Source organism: Pyrus communis, chromosome 3 (genome assembly GCF_963583255.1).
Source record: "Pyrus communis chromosome 3, drPyrComm1.1, whole genome shotgun sequence".
NCBI lineage: Eukaryota > Viridiplantae > Streptophyta > Magnoliopsida > Rosales > Rosaceae > Pyrus > Pyrus communis.
Window position 1 is genome coordinate 21,785,064 of NC_084805.1, and position 21,008 is coordinate 21,806,071.

Here is a 21,008-nt window from a genome sequence, read left to right on the forward strand (position 1 = left end):
TTCGTAATAAGCATGGAACACAAGTCTAAAAGAGGAACCGAACCCTAATGAATCCCCCACCCCAAATACATAAGTCTTCAGATTAAAGTGTACATTTAATTATTTACTCAGATGGGGGCAAGATTTGAAAACTGCAAAGGGACATTGGTAAAAAAAGAAGCATTTAGGATTTACCTAAATGCGTGACAGGCTTGTTTTGAATTTTACCATGCAAAGAGTAATGGGTTAAACGTTATGTTTTGAAAGGTGGGGTGTTTAAAGAGAAAAGGCATGCATAAAACAGTGACCTAGAAATCATATATTTCTTTTTATGTGGGGAATATCAATGATCTGCCAACGGCATGGCCCATGAATCTACTTTAATTTGCAAGGTTTGATCGATGGGTGGATGGATGGAGTAAATCTAAAGACATAGACATTATTTATTGCACATTTGAATCCAGAAAAGAAAACCCCACTATGAAAAAAAACAAGTTAAAAAGCAAGAAAAAAGAGCAAATAGTTGCAAAAACTAATCTTTTCTTTTTCTTTTTGTTTACAGAGTTGGATTTTGACATGACAGACAGGGTTGGTGCCTGTGTGCAAGTGTAAACAAACATCAGCTTCTTCCACTAGCTAGCATAATATGTATCCAATCCATGACAGACAGACAGACCTAGGACTCAGTCTTCTTTTCTCACCCCCGGCCCCATGGATGATATAATATATCTAGGTCATGGAGATTATGGTTGCAAACCAAACCCTAGCTCCCCAATCCCCATCTTCGGTTAAATCATTATGTCCTCTCTCTCTCTCTCAGAGTGTTGGTGCTGGTGTGTGCCCACTCAGTACTCACATCAAGCAAAATCATGGATCATTTTACTGGTGAGAACCTTTGCAGTGGTGCCCTAGTTTAGACAACAAGGATTACATGCTTACTTTAGACAAAGTACCCACTAATGGGGGGAGAGAGGGAGAGAGAGAGAGAGAGAGAGAGAGAGAGAGAGAGAGAGAGAGAGAGAGAGAGATGAATTTTCTATGTGAAAGGACATAATGGAGGCAGGGGATATAGATAGATACATAGATAGGTTGGTTTTGGAGTCTTCGGAGGACTAAATGTATATAAAGTGATTCTACAGAAGTATGATCGCTATCATGAACCAAAAGAAAGATATCAATGTACTATGATTTTATCATCTTTCTTTTTCACTCCTACTTTTTCCTATACATATCAATCTCATTCTCTTGGACTTTATAATTTAATAAAATTATGGTTACTCACCGTTTAATCTTAATATAATAATTCGTGACTATTTATTTTTTGTAGTTATATTTTCTCATCTACTACTGAATTAAAATTAAACGATGAATTATCATAATTTTTCTTTACCATGAGTTCTAACCAATATATATATTGATATATAGATATATAGATAGATATACTTCCCCTCTCCTGCTTTATGAAAGTTGCAGAATTAACAGTACTGAAGTAGACATGAAACTTGGAGTTGAAGGTGACAATTCGAGAAGAATACCTATAAGTGGAGTGGAGAGGATAGAGAGAGGGGGGAGAGATTTGGTATTATTGTCACCAATGTGGTAGTGCATGCACAGCAGAGCCATCGACTTGTCGACACCTTATGGGGTGCATGACGTCCGGCGATAATATATTTGGACCCATTCATCATGGAGCTGGCTAGCAGTAGCAGCCTAGCACAATAACATTAGTTTTTCATCGGAATTCAAACCTCTCCAATTGGATCACCATTTGTCCTTTTCCACCTAAAATCACATTCTTTGGTTTATATTAGTATACAGTTAAAATGCACTAAACTTGCCAAGTAATGTAGATCAATGTGAGTGTAAGCACTTTTCTGGCATATTATATGGTTCCCAAGAGCTTTGAGGAAAAAACGAAGCAATGGTGTATTGTTAATCGATTTCAAATTGTAAAGATAAAAATGTTTTGACTGTTGTTAATGAATCTCATATTGACGGGAGAATGGACCTTAAGTGAGCTTAAAAATAAGTTGGGCTACTTCTTATATTGTCAATTGATTTTATGATGGAATCTCAATATTTTTCTTGGCATTAAGGCATGTTGTTCCATATGTGAATCCCAACAGCTACATGTGCTCCACGTCACTAAGTTTGTGTTGTCTACATGTTTGGCTTGAAAAAATTTGTCACACGTGATTAAGTGTGTTGAGAATGACTACCACAATGATGAGAGAAGAAACTTTCCATGAACTTATCAATAAGTTGAAATACTCCCCATTGCCAATTCATTTTATAGTAGAAGCTCGACTTTCTTCGTTAAGGTTTCAAGTATTATGGTTCCAGGATACAGCCCGGGATTTAAATTTTGGAGTTGGGGAAACATCATTAGCACCAAGGAGTGCGTAGTTGCTTGTTAATCCAATATTTTGTGGCGGCAAAAACATCATTAGCATCAAGGAGTGCGTAGTTTTACTTCGGTATTTTACTTTTCATTCATTGCGATTTAACTCATGTAGTTTACTAATACGATGAACTTTTAAAAGTACACACATGACCTTGTAGGTCTATTTATTTTTTCTTTTCAAAATGAAAGAAGCAAATAAATTATTGTCTTTAAATTAATACTATTAATCTATCATAAGGGTAAATAGTGACAATTAATATCATATAGACGTAGGTGAAAGGGATGTGCTATTTACACATATTTTTTTACTTTTCACACACTGCTTGTTAATTTATATTTTTTAATTTTCTTTAATTCATTTAATCCGATAGTCGCAAATTAAAAAAATATGCGAGAAGTAAAAAAAAATGTGCAGATAACACATCGCTAAGTGAAATTGAGCCAAACTAGAGGACCAAAATCATTATTTCGACTCATTTCAAGTTGCACGCAGTGGCAGTGCACCATAAGTACCATAAATACCAATTGATTGTCAGCTACCAACCTTTTTGGTGGATTGGAACCGGAAGCTTTGCCTTATTTAACAAAACAAATATGGGCCCATAAACAACAGATCCAGACTCTGAGTTAAGATGTTGGGCCTATTATTGGGCTCCACAATGAACCCTGCCGCAAGTAATCAACAATCGAAAGAAAATGATAAAAAAAAAAAAAAAAAATCTGGCTTTCCACTTTTAAAATAAATGGAAAGTGACTTGACAGGAAATACATGTCACACCACGTCATCGTATCCCAAACGAAACACGAATGATCTCTGCAGAATGCACTTGACACTCTGGTCGACACAGACATTTCAGTAGAGCATCGTATATTATTAACAGCAAAATATACAAAATACTTTTTTGGTTTTTTTGTTTTTTTGTTTTTTACTTTGTACAATTGATGATGATGAACAGATACAAATGAGCAAACAGAAAATCAAAAACAAAAAGGAGACTTTAAATCAAGCTTCCCATGTGTCTCTGTGTTATTGAAGTTCATTTGAAGAATTTTCTACCAATGTCATTTTCATGATTTAGATCATGCGAAACATGCACAATCTGCTTGTAGGAACTAAAATCATATAATTATCGTTTCTAGTCATAAATTTGAAATTGTAAAGAACAAGATATGCTGATAATTTATATAGGTTTTTATAACTTAAAATGAGATTTTGGAGGAAACTTAAACGTAAATTGAAAGAAACTCGTTGGTTATTAGTTTGAGAACATATAAGAGTTCGAAGAGTTCCTTTGATCCTCAAAACACCAACTTATACAAAATGCACTCGTTACGCATGAAAACAAACTTACCTTGAAGATATATGACATCTCTACAAACATCTAAACCGCGTAAACAACATTAATATACCTTTTAAAAAGATGCAAACTGATTATTTCGGGTGTTTGAATAGAATTAGCACAGATCCATCAGTATCAATTATCAAAGTACCCAACACCAACATCAAAGAAGGAGCTAGCATGCTATATTGGTATACATGAATTCTTTTGTTCTGAAAGAGAAAACAACTGGAAGGAAATACACTCACGTTTTTGAGGAAAAAGATATATAACAAGTTTGCTTAGACAATCTAAGGATCACTAAACAGATGATTAAATGTTGTCATCTGATTCATCAGATATCTTAAAAAGAAAAGAACATCATCAGCTGAAATCTATATATCCCTGCGAGCTGATGGGACCATAGCCATCCTAAGCCTGGACATAACATTTGCGATGATATTACTGAAATCTAATAGAGCTGAACTAATATTAGCTTATTAAAAATAGTCACAGCCACAAGCTAAAATTTCAGAGATAAGGAACTTGGTTGCTACTACTTTTTTCTGAGTTTTACTTCTATAGTTCAATCTTTTAACATAACATATGTTAAATGTGCAGTAGGAAGAAAGCTTGTGCAAAGTTTTGTACTCCGTGGGCCTTAGTTGCAGGGGTTTCAAAGATTCACATACACGAACTCTCATTTGAGATGCAATTATCCAATGTCTACTTGTTATGTCCATCATTCAAAACACAACCAACTAGAAAGGGTATTTGATATTTCAAAGCACTCTAATTTGTTCTATAGCGCAAACCAACTACTTAACCTGGAAGGACATTGTGAGGATCGAGAGATGATATGATTAAAATGATTCTGGATCAACAAACTTTGTAGCTTGACTAGGACAAAATCCAAACAGTTTTGTAAGTAACAAGTAGGTGTCTAATGAATTCAGATTTTCAGTCATTGTAGAACCATGCTGTGAACTATACACTTCTGGAATAAATTTCATTTCGCTGTTCTCTTAAATGTAGAGATACCGTGCATGAAATTTTCAGTCACATATATAACGTAAGAATCCAAATTTACATTTAAAAAATCAATCTATGAAGAATGCATCACGTTACATGGATTGGTCTCTCTCCTACCGCTAAGCGCTACGAATTTATCATAAAATGACAACAGGGGACATTTGTTTATCAAATTCAATCCATCATAAGCTTCTTTAAGAAAAACAGTGCTCCTTGCACCTTTATTAGTTATGTAAAAGATACCAGGATGCTTTATCAGACAAAGGAGCAATTTAGAGGGTAAGAAATACTCTGAATGAAATGCTTCCAGTTGAGCAGATGTCATCCTCTTCTGCATTGTCAAGCTGAGTAGCTCATGAAGCACCGCCACCACCCGCTTCCTCGATTTGGGATCAGCAATGTCAAATCTCCTGGCATTCAAATATGGAGAAGGGAATTCCATTTTCTGCCACCTTTCAAGTTGCTCAAGATAACTAGTGTTTGGCCTAAAACCAGCAGGAAAATTCATTCGAAACGCATGTGGACCTAGAAAATTACCATCTTTGGATATCCTAACCTTCTTCCCCAATCCATAAGCGGCAGAAATTCCTTCATTGGCTAAATTTTCCTCACGATCCGTGATTGCTAGTGAAGAATCCCAATTCTCCAAATGCAGAAAATCTTTTTCATTGACATCCTTAACCGAAAAGAATTCAGGGTACTTCGGAATCAATGATTTCTTGAAATCATACGGCAAACCCAATTCGGATTCGATGAATTCAATGTTTTCAAGTGGAACCCGGCAATCAACTGACAACATCAACAACTTCCTCAAGTTTTTAACCAACATGGGTTCCATCAAATCCTTGGCTGAAGCTTCTTCACCAGCAACTTTCTCAGCTTTCTCAGCGAGTGTAACAAAAGGGGGCGTTCTGTTGCCGCCACCGACATAGAATATTGCAGGGTATTTTTCTATGACGGCCATGAAGTTCCACTTCTGAACAAACCCAACTTCTTTCTCGAGGTCCCTGAGAAGGAGAGACTGGTGTTTCTGCGACTGAATAATTGATTTCAGCTGTAAAATCAAGGCGGGCTTTTTCTGCAAGTCCATGACTTTGTCGAGTTCGTGGACTCTGTGGTATACTTTCTTCTTGGGTCTTCTTCCTCCGCTGGATTTGTGCTTCACCGGGACCCACATAGAACCTAATCTCCGACATGGGATTGGAGAAGGCGATGCGTATGCATCCGTTTCGCACAGATGAGAGGTTTTGGGAAGCTGGTGAAAGCGCGGTAACGTGGTTCTCCTATGCATTTTGCGGGAACCGGTGAGCGTCTTTGGCGCAAAACATCGAACAGTTGGCGTGCAAGCGCTGCCCAACGGTCACTTGGAAGTGCTCTGGATTTGTGGGGGATGGAAATAGTAACGAGGTCTGGTAGCAGGCCTGGCAATGAAATGGCCTTTTGCGATAAATTTACAGGACAAAGAAATTGGGCCATGAAAAACCAGCCCCTTCGGCCACATCAATATGGTAGCCATCCAATTATGTAATTGAATAGCCCAAGTTGTATTTCTACGATTCGAAATCAAATGACAGTTATATTTGTAGTCATTTTCGTGTATATTCCGAGCACCGTATTTGTTTATCTTCTTCACTTGAATTAAATTTTTTAATGGTTTTATGTTTGTCAACTATATGCAAGGGTGTTTTATGAATGATGAGATTATATAAACAATTCGGATTATTAATAAAAGTTACCGAGTGGTGAGGTACCCTCAAAAAATTAGTTTAAGAAAAAAAAACCAAGTTCAACTACGAATTCACAAACTCACAAACTTTATTGCAAGGTGGGCCAATTACTAGTAATGAATATCGTACTTTTTCTTAAAAAAAAGAAAAAAGAAAAAGGTATTTCCTCAATTCAATCATAACCGGTCATTTCCTGTAATACTAAGTAGTCTGGACTAAAGAAGAAAATTTGCATATCAATAAGACAATGTACAATATTCGGACATAGAAACTGAACATGAGCATGGTCAGTACTTCATCGATTGCATGGGAAATTAACCTTATATAGCCGCTTGCAGACCACGTTCCAATCTGTGCAACTGCTAACTCATTTTCAAACTCATATTCCAGCCTAACGAAACACCCGTTTCTCCCACAAACACCGATAATTGTTAAAACTGTTCATTCATAAACTAATGTTGAGCAGCTACCAACTAGCTCTTCAGTTTAGTGTTACTTCGCCTACACGGCTGCACACAAGTGCAGGATGTGGAAGAGCACAAACAACAATCCCCTCAGCTAACCACCTCCAGCTTGATTTACAGTGTTGTGCTTCTCATCCATCCTTCATCTTCCACAAGCTTTCTACATCGGTACTCTGTAATCTCATCCTAATTGGATAACAAATACCAATAGTAAACACTAACTTATTGTGGTTTATATGCTAAATGCAGCAAGCAAGCAAGATTTACTTCTCAAGCAGCATGTTCAGGGGACATGCGTCGTATTTTTCATGTAAAATCAAGACAAAACAAAACATGAATTTTCTATCACATTGAAGGACTTAAAAAGTAAATTAGGTAAGGGCAATACCAGCTAAGCATATGTGCATGCAAGCATATGCATAGGAACAATTGTATTCCTCTTTCAAGCCTTTGGTTCAGATAAACTTGGATGTTCCAAATATAACTGCACAGATAGAGGTTGGCTACTCATTGACTTAATAGGGGTTATTAACAGAGGTTGTTGCCACTGCTTTGTATCTGTTGGAATCCACGACTCTGCATCCTTACTTGTACAAGCTTGAGGAAGTGATCGAAAGTAAGCAGTTATCTCCCACCTGCAATCTGTTAAAGATGAAAAGCTTACATAGCTAGCCATGATCGATCACTAAGGGAAACAAGACATTAAACCAAACCCTAGTTCATGATCCCAGAAACAATGTAAGCATCTGGTCAATAATTAACCAATTAAACCAAACCATTTGATAGAAAGCTTAAGGACTTACTCTGGGGAAGAGCCTTGGTAAGGGGTTCTGCGACAGGAAGCTTGATAAAAAATGACCTCAGTGAGAACTCCAGGTCAGCCTCTTCCACCCTCGAGCCATACGATTGATTCACATTGAGCTTAAACATAAATCTTTCCACAGGGATGTTGTCACCGTTAAAGAAAATAACAGCTACTCTCTCCACGAGACCCTAGTTTGTAAGATGTATTTCTCCGTCTCAGTGAAAATGTTCTTTAGTGGAAAAACAAAAGAAAAGCATACAGAAAAAGTGGCAGAACTTTGGTTCAATTAGAAACACAATCTTCAAACTTTTCACCCAATTTGGTTACAAATCATTTCTAAGCAAAGATGATAAGCTCATGTATAAAAAAAGTTTTAAGGGAAATAAATAAGTAAAGAAGCAACCTTTTGGATAAAAGGAAGAAGTCCCGAGACAGCGGAATGGATGTAATCTCTGAGTTCAGGGTGACGAGCTCTATGAACCACCAAATTCATATATTTCCTTCTTTCAAAAGCACCTTTACCAAAACACACCAACTATCAGAGTCTATCAGTAAATATCAGTTCAAACTGTAAAAAAAATACAATTACCCATTATTCCAATAAGCCTCGTATGCAACTTGTGTAAGGATTTAGTTAAGAAAATGGGGTTTTGCTTTCTGGGTAGGGTAATAAAGAAAAACAGAACCCAATACCATGAATTTCTCAGCAACCAAACAAGAAATTGGGGGTTGGGTGGGATAGGATTGAATGGAGAATTAGAAGAACGAACCTGGAGGGTAAATTCCTTTGAGGAAAACGACTGAAGTGATTGCAACCTCGAGGAATTCCACCAGAATCCGAGTTATCTCACCTGCACCATTTCAATTCGAATCAAGGAAATTGATTTATCAAAACCGAAAATTGAAACCGTTTGAGAAGTAAAGAGAGAAGAAGGAAAACCTTGAGGAGATTGGCTGTCTTTGCGCTCCATCTCGATTTGCTGTGTCTGCAAGTGCAAGGGTAAGTGCGTTAACAAAACTGAAGGCTCCCGCCATTTGGTGGGCTTTTGCTTGACGGACTTGGGTAATTTAATTTCAACCCACCAATTACAACTTATTTAAAAGGGTTTTTTGCACACATCCAACTGAACTTGTAAACATGTGTACCAATCCCACATGAATGTTCAATTCTAAGTTACTTTCTTTCCATTTAACCGTTAAAATATGTCACGCACCCCTCACGTGGAGGGATATTTTTGTCAATTCACTTTCTAGAGCTCGCTGGAATCAATACATACGAAAGCAAAATGCATTTCTTTTTGTAGTGATATTGGAGTCAGGTCATGAAGAGAAACAGAGAAGTTGATTTCGAGTCTGATTTTGGCAAGGTTTGTTGAAGAATTAAAGTGAAATTATGCAAAAAATCTAGTCTTTCATTTACAATTCAAGATTTTTTTTAGGTCAGCAACTGGGTGTCTAATTCATCTTAGTTTATTAAATTATTAATTTTTCAATCTCTTATGGAGGGAATTGTCGAGCTGGGGTTGTACAAACCCCTAATTTTGGCGCCATATTGACTCATGCAGTATTATTTAGGAGCCAATTTGATTCTAGCTGACCTCATGAAGTAATTGACGAATATATCCCTACAAGTGATATGTTTTAACATCAAAATTTATAGAAAGTACTTAGGTAGTGGATTCCAACGGTTAAGAGAGTTAAGATGGTAAAAAGTAAAAATTAAAAGTTCAGATGGTATTATCGCATATGCTTACATATTTAGGTGGTACTTACTACTTGCACAAAAAAAAGAAAAAACTTATTTAAAAAGTGATTTTCGATTTCCTTCGTGAACCTTTTTTCTCCTCTTTCTGAAAAATAGTGTTGTAGCCAATTGCAATTTTTTAAACCAATACTACCCCTATTTTGGAGGCAATTTCAATTCCAACAATTAAGAGAGTCCATGTGCATGATTCCAAGAGAGTCCAGATGCACGAAGCATATTCGTGTTCGAGGGCAATTTCGTGAGGCAAATCGGTTCCCTTGCCCTCGAACAAAATTGCCGCACTTGGCTCAAAAAGGGTTGAAGGGGGGCAGGGCAGCACATCAAGCTGCCTTATTCTCAATGCAAAATTGACAACCAAGTTATCAGATTTCATGCACTTTACTAAAGTTTTACGAATTCACAAAGAAAACAAAACCAAATCAAAATAAGCGACTAAAAGTAGGATATATTTCTCAAACCATGTGTAGAAATTAATATAAGACTAATAAAATTGTTGACGAAGAGGAACATTGATCTCCCAAATGACATAATCAATACCAGAAAACCGAAAACCAAACAATTAAAATAGCTAGAGACCAAAAATATTGTTCCGCAATCTACTCCGGCGATGCTATATCCATCCCTAATGGAGCAAATTGGCAAGACACCGAATATATAGTAAATTGTTTATAGCTTGTCCTCGAACTCAGAGAGCGGGGTCATCTGCTCCTTCAAACCCTTCCTCTTACGGATGTCGGTGACAAGTGTTGCAGCCTGGGATCCAGCTTCCAATGGATCAGACGACATCATCTCCCAATGATCAAACACGCATTGTGGGAAAGCCTGCCCAGACGTTGCAGCCCTCAGTTGACCAGAGAATCCAAAGGACTCAACGACGGGGAGGTATGCCTTGATGTTGTAAAGTGGAGTTCCTGGCCTCTGCATCTCCTCAAACACATGCCCACGTTTCTGATTCAGAACACTGTAGATCCCGCCAAGTGCCCCCTCTGGAGCTTGAATTTCAACGAGATACACTGGTTCGAGAAGCCTTGGCTTGGCTGTGAGCTGAGAGGCATAGATGACCCTCCGAGCAGTTGGAATGACCTGACCTCCTCCTCTGTGGATAGCATCAGCGTGAAGAACCACATCACAGACTTCAAAGCAAATACCTCTCATGTTTTCTTCTGCCAATGCACCTTCCTTTGAGGCCCACTGGAACCCAGCAACAACCGAATCCTTGATTTCATTAAGGTACTGAACTCCCTTACACATGTCGACCACCATGTTGGGACCAGTGGTCTCGGGACCAAAACACCAGATTTTCTTAGCAAGATCCTTGTCCCAACCAAACTCCTCAGCCAAGATCTTGGAACGAATCTTGGGATCATCTCTTGGGCCAATGCGACCTTCATCGATAGCCTCAGGAAGACCTTCCTCAAGGGGCCTTGCTTCCATGTACAGACGGTTATGCTTGTTTGGGGACTTGCTCATCACTGTACGGCAGGACTTATCCAGGACAGTCTCACGGAAGGACACAACGGGGTCAGACTTTATAATCTCAGCACCACCCATAAAATCATCTTGCAGATCCTTCAAACAGATCTCAAGATGCAGTTCACCAGCACCAGCAATAATGTGCTCTCCCGACTCCTCAATGGAGCAGACAACCATAGGATCAGACTTAGCCAAACGCTTGAGACCTTCAACAAGTTTGGGAAGGTCAGATGCAACCTTGCACTGGACAGCAACACGCACGACGGGTGAAACTGAGAACTTCATAGCACGAATAGGGTGAGCATCCACTTCCTTCTCATTTGTTAAAGTAGCATTCTTGGTGATAAACTGATCCAAACCGACCAAGGCAACAGTGTTACCGCAAGGAACATCCTCAACAGTTTCTTGTCTCTTTCCCATCCAAATAACAGTTCTCTGTACGTTCTTAACATACAAATCCTTCTTCTCTCCAGGAACAAAATTTGGACCCATGATTCTAACCTTCAATCCTGTCTGAACTCTACCAGCAAAGACACGGCCAAAGGCAAAGAATCTACCCTTATCAGAAGCGGGAATCATCTTGGACACATAGAGCATAAGAGGTCCATCAGGGTCACAGTTCCTGATGGCATTGGCATATTGATCATCAAGAGGACCCTCGTACAAATTCTCAACACGGTACTTTTGAGCCGTTGACGGAGATGGAAGGTGAAAAATCATCATTTCCAATAAAGCAGTGCTAGCTGGTAGCCAGGTCTGCATAACACGCTTCATCAGAGCCTTCCCCATCAGGTCCTTCTCATCACTCTTCATGGTGACACCAAGCTTTGTCAACATGGGCCACAACTTATCCTTCTGATCATTCATGCAGGTGTTGATGATCTGCTTGATGGGTTCATAACAGAACTGAACAAAACCACGCTTGCAGGTAGCAGTGCCCGTGCTCTTGCTGGTCCATTTCTTGGTCGCTGGGTCAAAAAAGTTCTCACCCCAGAGCCTTTCCATCATCTTTGACTCATCAACTCCAAACTTGGAAGCATACATCTTAGCGAAGTTGGTCAGAGTGAAAGCCCATCCGTGCAAACCAGCTGAGAAGGCGACTGTTCCTTTCTCTGGGTACACTTGGACATCACCAAGAAGTGGATCTTCATATGTAGCCATAATGACATTAGCATTCTCAATAACCCTTTGGAATGTCTGGTAAGCTTCCTCTCCATCAACCTGGAGCTCAAGGAAGCATCTGTCCATCTTGTTAACGGTCAAAACAGGCCTGATCCTCTCTCCCAATGCTTGACGGAGCACAGTCTCAGTCTGGACACACACACCCTCAATACAATCCACCACCACAAGTGCTCCATCAGTAATACGCAGAGCAGCTGTGACTTCAGATGAAAAGTCAACATGCCCGGGGGAATCAATGAGATTGATGAGGTACTCATTTCCGTTCCTCTCTCCCTTGTACCTCTGCAAAGACTCATCAGTCATCTCATAGTAGAGAGAGATACCGGTGGATTTAATTGTGATACCACGCTCTGCCTCATCTGCGCGAGTATCAGTCATCCGAACATCACCAGCAACTTCTTGTGCAATGATACCCGCGGCAGCAACAAGCGAGTCTGTAAGAGTTGACTTCCCTGCATATTAAATTTCAATAACATTATATGTTTGATGAAACACCACAGGATATAAACAAATAAATGGATAAAATGCAACAATACATACTAACTGGTGAAATATTTCAAATTATAACTAATAGAGCAAAGTTCAAAATACTGAAAATAAATACACTTGACCAAAATATTACAACATTAAAAATTTTCTTTAACCAGTTTAATAAAAACACCTTGTTACAAAGATAAGAATTATCAATAGAAAAAAAAAAGAAAGATCTATACCGTGATCAACATGAGCAATAACAGACATGTTGCGAATGTTGTGCTTATAGTCCATAATCCTACGGAGTTCTTCTGCTGTAAACTTCACCTGCACGTATCAAGAATATCACACCATTATGAATTAAAGAATCAATGGAGCAGCTCAAGAATCACTAAGTAACCATGTTCAGATTGATAGTCAGTGCTTACCATCTTGACTAGTCTTTAAGAACAACCGGCAATTAGTTTTTATAAGAAGCTGATTAACCGACAAGGAAACACCTGCAAATTTAAACAACAAAAAAATGAACTGGAATTCGACTTTGAATATAAACATTTAAATTGACTACACCATTACATTTCTATGTTTACAAAATGACCAGAAAAAAAAAAAAAAAAAAGGAATTTGTATTCCACCAAAAGACTATTGAATTCCGGTAAAAGGAATACATAATTTTTACAGTATCAAGCAATATTAATAATCAAGACAAGTTATTCGTAAACGGTCTTGACAAAAGAAAAGGTAATCACAAATCAATCCTTATCAATTAGGATGATCCTATTAATTTAGGGTCACCAATAAAAACAAAATAGAAAACAAGTACGCATAATAATTCTATCTTACAAATTAGTATATTTTAGAACGAAAATTATTCTGGAAAATATGTTTTATATTATTTCTTTGACATGAATAGGAAACAAAATGTTCTGAAAAAATTACTCATAAATTCAAACAAAACCATAATTTTCGAAAATCTTTCCACCTAAAAAATTGCTCAACGCAACTATTTTCCAGCAAAACAACAGAGTATTAGTACGATCAAAGTAGAAAACGAGATCCAGCAAATACAAAACATCTAGGGTAGTGCTATCTACACACCCACTATACTCTTCACACACCCTCTCAATTTTCTGCTGTAGGATCAAATGAATTGAAGAAGATCAATGGCTAAAAACTAAAAAAGGGTGTGTGAACAATTTACAAATACTAGCGAAATTATCATATATCACGTAAAAATTATCAACAGTTAAAGGAAAACGTCAGAAAATTATTCCACAGCAAAAAAATTTACGTAAAAATTTTCCGATGAACCATACAGAGCCTGAGAGAGTGATCTGTACGGAAAACAAGGATCTAATACAAACATACACACACACACACACACACACACAATGCATCCGTAAAATCTGAGCAATGATCGAAACGATAAACGAGCAAAGAAATAATACCAAACCAAAAGCATGCATAACAATAATATGTTTCCAATAATACAAAATGCATGCAGATCACAGATTTTTCAGAACAACAAAATGCATGATTAACGACGATAATCAAGAAATCACGAGGATAATCGGGGGGATTAAATCAAAGGAAGCGACTGATTCGAATAGTATAGAATTAGAGGAACGAACCTGAAGAATCGGGAGCTGGAGAGCGAGAGAGGGATGGAGAGAGGAGTGACTCTCCGCAGCCTAGAGCTGGAGGTGCAAATGAGACTGAGAGAATGTGTGGTGTCCGGAGGAGGGTGTGAGTGTTATATAAGGTTAGGGTTTTCGTTTCTTGGGTTGGGCTCCGCTTTCATAGTTTATACTATTTTGTAGGCCCACCAAAATCTCCATCGGCCTTTTTTTATTCTAAAACCATGGGCCTTAGGGTTTTTTAATTATTTTTTTTATTTTTAACAACATTATATAATTATGAATAATGATAGGAATGTCAAATTTGAAAATCAAATAAATAGAAAATAAATACGTTAATTAATACTTTAATAATAATTCAATTACGTTCCATAATCATAAAAATTGACTAAGTGCAAAAAGATGGCCACACACGACCTTTGCTAATAGACCTATTCCACAATTGCGTGACCTAGGTTAAGAAAGTCTTTTGGACACCCAAAAGCTTCTTGTTAGACACTCAAAACTTCAAATTCTTGTTTATTAATTAAACCAAAAGTATTGAGAAAAGTTATTAGCATTTTAGTTTGGCATGTTTTTCTTTGATTGTAAGTGAGAGTTTGTGTTTTATTTCTTAAATACGAGTTCAATACCAATTTGAGATAACAGACTTCTCACAGAAAAGTGAGAATAAGTGAAAATGAATACAACTACACCATAATGCTAAGCAGCCTCCAATATTCGTAAGGTATGCATAAACTTCTTCGTCTAATAAACGTTTTCTAAATATGAGCCTAGGGTTTCTTTACAAGATATACATATATTCTAACCAATTCCCTAACCCGACCCACACTTGCAAAGGTAGCCTAGATTTAAAAAGCCTTTGCACCCCCAAACTTCTACTTTGGACACCAAACCCCAACTCTATTTTTTTTTTTCATTTTTATAACCAAAGCTATAGTATCTACATGTAACAACATTGATAATAAAGTCGATGAATTGTATAGCATTATTTTTAGGGGGTGTTTGTTTGCCCTCGCTAAGCTTCACTGGACTGAATTGGCTTAGCTGGGATTTCTAATCTGTGTTTGGTTGGAACAAGGATTAAGCTTAATGGGACTAAGTCGAACTCGTGCTGACTAAGTTCTTCACTACCGGTTCTTAGCTAGGTTGCCCGAAACATTTGGGATTGCTAATCCCATCTCTAAAGCTGCGTACAAAGTCTTCACGCTGCAAGTCGTCTGCAATCATGCTTCTCTGCAACTCTGTATGGCCACCTATGCCCAGATTTGAAACCCACCACACCCATCGCCTAATTCTCAACATCCAACTACCAAAATTCGAAAAGAAAAAAAAATCAATTCGATAACAACAACAAACTCAATAGAAAAATTCTTCACTTTTCCTAGAAAATTAAGAGATTTTCTGGGACAATCAGAGGAAGGGCGAGAAACAGTGGCTATGAAATCTATGGCGCAGCAAAAAGGCTCTACACGATTTCAATTTTCCGTGAGATATGAAGTTGGGAAACATGCTAGAAATAATTTAGAGGAATCACAACAGCAAAGAAAAGGAAAAGGAAAAAAAGAGAGAACAAAAAGAGGGTGATGAATGACGCTGTTTTGAGGGAGGAGAGAGTGGAAAGGAAAAGAAAAAGACAGAGAGAGTGAGTGGAACGGAAAAATAAGAAAAAAAATGCGGAAAGGAAAAAATAAGAAAAAAAAAAATGTGAAGAGGAAAAAATGACAATGAGTTGATTTTCCAAAATAATTTAGTCTGTAACTTAGTCCAATAGTGCATCAAACGCTCAATTATTCTTATCCTACTTAGTCCAAGCCAATCCAATTTAATCCATCAAACTGTCCGATACAACAAACGTACTCTTAAATCCCTTATTGATGCAGGCCAACCAAACACGAATCAAACACGAGCTAGAATGATTTTCGGCACCTGTGCAGCCACTCGTAATGGCGGCGTGCGAGCCGAGCATTGCAACCACCACCTTCGAGGCGTTTTCCTGTCTCTAATGAAATAGTAGCAGAAGAAGCTGTTGCAGGTCTTCAAGTTAGAAAGAACAAACATCAATCAAATCCATGAAACAAAGTAGAAGACAAAAGTATAGTAAATTCAAAAAGCATGTAGCAACAATGGCAGAAATTGTTCCACAAGCAACAAAGTAAAAGCAGAACATTATATGGGTCTGTTCTGAGCACGCACAAAACATTTAACTACTGGCACCCATATGCTGACTACAACAACAATGTTAACAACATTAAACAAAAACGATTAAACTGGAAACCAAAAATTAACGCAGTGCATCGAAAACAAATTATTACTCAAAGCTTGTCCTCAAACTCGGATAGCGGTGTCATCTGCTCCTTCAATCCCTTCCTTTTACGGATGTCGGTAACAAGTGCTGCAGCCTGGGATCCAGCTTCCAATGGATCAGACGACATCATCTCCCAATGATCAAACACACATTGTGGGAAAGCCTGTCCAGAAGTTGCAGCCCTCAGTTGACCAGAGAATCCAAAGGACTCGACGACGGGGAGGTATGCCTTGATGTTGTAAAGTGGAGTTCCTGGCCTCTGCATCTCCTCAAACACGTGTCCACGTTTCTGATTCAGAACACTGTAGATACCTCCAAGAGCCCCCTCTGGAGCTTGAATTTCAACGAGATACACTGGTTCGAGAAGCCTTGGCTTGGCTGTTAGCTGAGAGGCATAGATGACCCTCCGAGCAGTTGGAATGACCTGACCTCCCCCTCTGTGGATAGCATCAGCATGAAGAACCACATCACAGACTTCAAAGCAAATACCCCTCATGTTTTCTTCTGCCAATGCACCTTCCTTTGAGGCCCACTGGAACCCAGCAACAACCGAATCCTTGATTTCATTAAGGTACTGAACTCCCTTACACATGTCGACCACCATGTTGGGACCAGTGGTCTCGGGACCAAAACACCAGATTTTCTTAGCAAGATCCTTGTCCCAACCAAACTCCTCAGCCAAGATCTTGGAACGAATCTTGGGATCATCTCTTGGGCCAATGCGACCATCATCAATAGCCTCGGGAAGACCTTCCTCAAGGGGCCTTGCTTCCATGTACAGACGGTTATGCTTGTTTGGAGACTTGCTCATCACTGTACGGCAGGACTTATCAAGGACAGTCTCACGGAAGGACACAACGGGGTCAGACTTTATAATCTCAGCACCACCCATAAAATCATCTTGCAGATCCTTCAAACAGATCTCAAGATGCAGTTCACCAGCACCAGCAATAATGTGCTCTCCCGACTCCTCAATGGAGCAGACAACCATAGGATCAGACTTAGCCAAACGCTTGAGACCTTCAACAAGTTTGGGAAGGTCAGATGCAACCTTGCACTGGACAGCAACACGCACGACGGGTGAAACTGAGAACTTCATAGCACGAATAGGGTGAGCATCCACTTCCTTCTCATTTGTTAAAGTAGCATTCTTGGTGATAAACTGATCCAAACCGACCAAGGCAACAGTGTTACCGCAAGGAACATCCTCAACAGTTTCTTGTCTCTTTCCCATCCAAATAACAGTCCTCTGTACATTCTTGACATACAAATCCTTCTTCTCTCCAGGAACAAAATTTGGACCCATGATTCTAACCTTCAAACCTGTCTGAACTTTACCAGCAAAGACACGGCCAAAGGCAAAGAATCTACCCTTATCAGAAGCGGGAATCATCTTAGACACATAAAGCATAAGAGGTCCTTCGGGGTCACAGTTCCTGATGGCATTAGCATATTGATCATCAAGGGGACCCTCATACAAATTCTCAACACGGTACCTTTGAGCCGTGGAAGGAGATGGAAGGTGAAAGATCATCATTTCCAATAGAGCAGTGCTAGCTGGTAGCCAGGTCTGCATAACACGCTTCATCAGCGCCTTCCCCATCAGGTCCTTCTCATCACTCTTCATGGTGACACCAAGCTTTGTCAACATGGGCCACAACTTATCCTTCTGATCATTCATGCAGGTGTTGATGATCTGCTTGATGGGCTCATAACAGAACTGAACAAAACCACGCTTGCAGGTTGCAGTTCCGGTGTTCTTGCTGGTCCATTTCTTCGTAGCTGGGTCAAAAAAGTTCTCACCCCAGAGCCTTTCCATCATCTTTGACTCATCAACTCCAAACTTGGAAGCATACATCTTAGCGAAGTTGGTCAGAGTGAAAGCCCAACCGTGCAAACCAGCTGAGAAGGCGACTGTTCCTTTCTCTGGGTAGACCTGAACATCACCAAGAAGTGGATCTTCATATGTAGCCATAATGACATTGGCATTCTCAATAACCCTTTGGAATGTCTGGTAAGCCTCCTCTCCATCAACCTGGAGCTCAAGGAAGCACCTGTCCATCTTGTTAACGGTCAAAACAGGCCTGATCCTCTCTCCCAAGGCTTGACGGAGCACAGTCTCAGTCTGAACACACACACCCTCAATACAATCCACCACCACAAGTGCACCATCAGTTATACGCAGAGCAGCTGTGACTTCAGATGAAAAGTCAACATGCCCAGGGGAATCAATGAGATTGATGAGGTACTCATTTCCGTTCCTCTCTCCCTTGTACCTCTGCAAAGACTCATCAGTCATCTCATAGTAGAGAGAGATACCGGTAGATTTAATTGTGATACCACGCTCAGCTTCATCGGCACGGGTATCCGTCATACGGACATCACCAGCGACTTCTTGTGCAATGATACCAGCAGCAGCAACAAGAGAGTCCGTAAGAGTTGACTTCCCTTCAAGAAGGAAAAAATTAACATTATTGCTTTATCACGCATCCACACATACAACATAACAAGCAAGAAAATCAAACAAGCTGCAAATTACAATGGGCATCACGAAAAAAAAAAATTAAATTGCATAAACATCCCCATTTAAGACAAAAAGAAATTTGGAAAACTATCCGGCTTGGATGAGAAGAATATAAAAGCATTTACATATGCATACAAATCTGTTCTAAACAACATTATGTGAGTAAAATAAGTGCATATTAATACGTACCATGGTCGACGTGCGCAATAACAGACATATTACGAATGTTATGTTTGTAGTCCATAATCCTACGGAGCTCCTCTGCTGTGAACTTCACCTGCATATACGGAAACATATATCTTGATTAAGAATAAGCAGATAATGAAATTTTAAGCAACACACTAAACCAAAATAATGGAACGAGCAACTTACCATCTTGTCTTTTCTTCAAATGTCACCTTCAAAAATACTATTAATACCTTCAGACACAACAGTAAAAATAACACGATTAGATAAATAAACAAGATCCAAAAGCATATGATGAAAGTAAATTTACGTAACCTTGAGGATTTACAAGATTTTCTATGAAAGAATTTTGTTACATACAATATGCATACGAGTTTATGCGATTGAACATACAAGATATCCGTTTAAATCTGTTATGCGATTAATCAAGTAAATTCATATAATATTCACTTAAGTTTCATGCGAATTATAAAATAGCAAGCTCAAAAGCACTTTTATTCATCCAAATGAGCTCAAAAGCACTTTTGTTCATCCAAACAAGCTCAAAAGCACTTCTGTTCATCCAAACAAGCAAATAAGCAGAAAAAATTCAATCGAATCCATTTGAAGACATAAAAATCGAAAATAATACTAATTTCACAACCTAATTACAGATCTTGAGCAAGAAAAATCGAAAAAAATTAACAGAAAATAAAATAATTGAACTAAACAAGCATGTTAATTATTTCAAAGCAAGTAACGCTGGGAAATATCAGATCTAAATATAGTAGAGAGAGAAAGAGTGAGAGAGAGAGGGAACCAGGTGACAAGGTGCGAGAGAGGCGGCAGGCGAAGGAAATGGAGCTAGAACGTTAGACCTCTCCTTTATATAAAATTTAAAGAGCACGAGGGTTTGAGGTGAGAGAGAATAAAATAAAAGCGTGACTGAAGGTATATGCGGTTGTGAAATAAGGTCTTCGTTTTCTAGGGTTTTACGATGAGTTGAGCTGGGCTGGGCTTTCATTTTATAACTGGGCCTGTGGTTTGGTTTTGTATGATGGAAGGCCCAAGGAGTTTTAAAAAGAGTTTTGTCCTCTCAATTTTCAACACTCCCTCCTCGCAAGATATTTTAGAGAACGTCCTAGGTTTGGTACTTGGATCACGTGTTCGGACGGACTTTAGATATACATTTTTATGGTCCACCACCTTCTGTTTTGAGATTCACCACTACCCCATATAATGACTCTATCCCCTCTTACACATTCTTTATAGCCCACTACCTTCGATTTTTCACGCAAGAATCTCTTCAACTTTTGACACAATATGACAACACGACTTGAAACTGACACGAAAGTGGTAAACAGGAACTCAACTTTTATGATTGAAGCATTGAATTCATCTACTTTTCCCCGGGGGGGGGGGTGTTAAGAAGACATTCAAAACTTCAAGAAGGGAAAGGTTTCACATTCAAATACAATTACAGGTCCGTATGACAATATCATTAAGTTGTAGTCAGACATAGTGTTATGAGTTCATCCAAATCATATTACTTGTATCTAAACTTTAGTCCCTAAACCCTAGGCGTAAGACATGTGTTTATGCTATAGTTGGTGTGAACTTATAACATACATTGCGTCAACATTGCCAAGTGAGATTACTATCAACATTGATGCAACACTTTTTTAACCTTAATTATATTGTGTATTGTTTTCTTGGAATCGGCTACATATATTTAGTTATTACATTCGTC

The 21,008-nt window shown here is 38.6% G+C and overlaps 4 protein-coding genes across 6 annotated transcripts; all 4 read right to left on the bottom strand.

Annotated features, from left to right (window-relative positions):
• Positions 1 to 4,750: 4,750 nt before the first annotated feature.
• On the bottom strand, positions 4,751 to 6,289 carry LOC137730116 (protein WHAT'S THIS FACTOR 1 homolog, chloroplastic-like). The gene has a single exon (XM_068469180.1). The coding sequence runs from the start codon at positions 6,023 to 6,025 to the stop codon at positions 4,808 to 4,810; it is 1,218 nt and encodes a 405-aa protein (XP_068325281.1). The 5' UTR covers positions 6,026 to 6,289; the 3' UTR covers positions 4,751 to 4,807.
• A 388-nt stretch (positions 6,290 to 6,677) lies between these two features.
• Positions 6,678 to 8,775, bottom strand: LOC137730045 (DNA polymerase zeta processivity subunit). Its single transcript, XM_068469112.1, has 6 exons — positions 8,671 to 8,775; positions 8,501 to 8,581; positions 8,134 to 8,246; positions 7,729 to 7,918; positions 7,314 to 7,567; positions 6,678 to 7,111 (listed from the first exon to the last, which is right to left on the bottom strand). The coding sequence occupies exons 1-5, from the start codon at positions 8,699 to 8,701 to the stop codon at positions 7,368 to 7,370; spliced, it is 615 nt and encodes a 204-aa protein (XP_068325213.1). The 5' UTR covers positions 8,702 to 8,775; the 3' UTR covers positions 6,678 to 7,111; positions 7,314 to 7,367.
• A 1,145-nt stretch (positions 8,776 to 9,920) lies between these two features.
• Positions 9,921 to 14,353, bottom strand: LOC137727521 (elongation factor 2-like). Its single transcript, XM_068466370.1, has 4 exons — positions 14,256 to 14,353; positions 13,053 to 13,124; positions 12,864 to 12,951; positions 9,921 to 12,602 (listed from the first exon to the last, which is right to left on the bottom strand). The coding sequence occupies exons 2-4, from the start codon at positions 13,053 to 13,055 to the stop codon at positions 10,162 to 10,164; spliced, it is 2,532 nt and encodes an 843-aa protein (XP_068322471.1). The 5' UTR covers positions 13,056 to 13,124; positions 14,256 to 14,353; the 3' UTR covers positions 9,921 to 10,161.
• Positions 14,354 to 15,982: 1,629 nt separating this feature from the next.
• On the bottom strand, positions 15,983 to 20,210 carry LOC137729147 (elongation factor 2-like). 3 transcript variants are annotated; one of them, XM_068467994.1, is made up of 4 exons: positions 20,079 to 20,210; positions 19,466 to 19,512; positions 19,283 to 19,370; positions 16,380 to 19,017 (listed from the first exon to the last, which is right to left on the bottom strand). In XM_068467994.1, exons 2-4 carry the CDS (start codon positions 19,466 to 19,468, stop codon positions 16,577 to 16,579), a joined length of 2,532 nt encoding a protein of 843 aa, XP_068324095.1. In that variant the 5' UTR covers positions 19,469 to 19,512; positions 20,079 to 20,210; the 3' UTR covers positions 16,380 to 16,576. The 3 variants fall into 3 exon arrangements, with proteins under 3 accessions (XP_068324092.1, XP_068324094.1, XP_068324095.1); XM_068467991.1 differs by lacking the exons at positions 19,466 to 19,512; positions 20,079 to 20,210 and adding an exon at positions 15,983 to 16,298 and having other exon boundaries at positions 16,577 to 19,017; positions 19,283 to 19,376; XM_068467993.1 differs by lacking the exons at positions 19,466 to 19,512; positions 20,079 to 20,210 and adding an exon at positions 16,009 to 16,287 and having other exon boundaries at positions 16,577 to 19,017; positions 19,283 to 19,376.
• Between the last annotated feature and the right edge of the window lie 798 nt (positions 20,211 to 21,008).

What these genes read in the sequence shown, in the direction of transcription:
- LOC137727521 (XM_068466370.1), bottom strand. An exon ending in TATTGCTCATGTTGATCACG is followed by an intron (nt 12,603 to 12,863) that starts GTATAGATCTTT and finishes TTTAATATGCAG; the next exon opens with GGAAGTCAACTCTTACAGAC.
- LOC137730045 (XM_068469112.1), bottom strand. Translation starts at nt 8,701, where the DNA reads ATGGAGCGCAAAGACAGCCAATCTCCTCAAG. An exon ending in AGACAGCCAATCTCCTCAAG is followed by an intron (nt 8,582 to 8,670) that starts GTTTTCCTTCTT and finishes GAAATGGTGCAG; the next exon opens with GTGAGATAACTCGGATTCTG. An exon ending in CAAAGGAATTTACCCTCCAG is followed by an intron (nt 8,247 to 8,500) that starts GTTCGTTCTTCT and finishes GTTTTGGTAAAG; the next exon opens with GTGCTTTTGAAAGAAGGAAA.
- LOC137729147 (XM_068467991.1), bottom strand. Translation starts at nt 19,376, where the DNA reads ATGCAGGTGAAGTTCACAGCAGAGGAGCTCCGTAGGATTATGGACTAC. An exon ending in TATTGCGCACGTCGACCATG is followed by an intron (nt 19,018 to 19,282) that starts GTACGTATTAAT and finishes TCCTTCTTGAAG; the next exon opens with GGAAGTCAACTCTTACGGAC.
- LOC137730116 (XM_068469180.1), bottom strand. Translation starts at nt 6,025, where the DNA reads ATGCATAGGAGAACCACGTTACCGCGCTTTCACCAGCTTCCCAAAACC.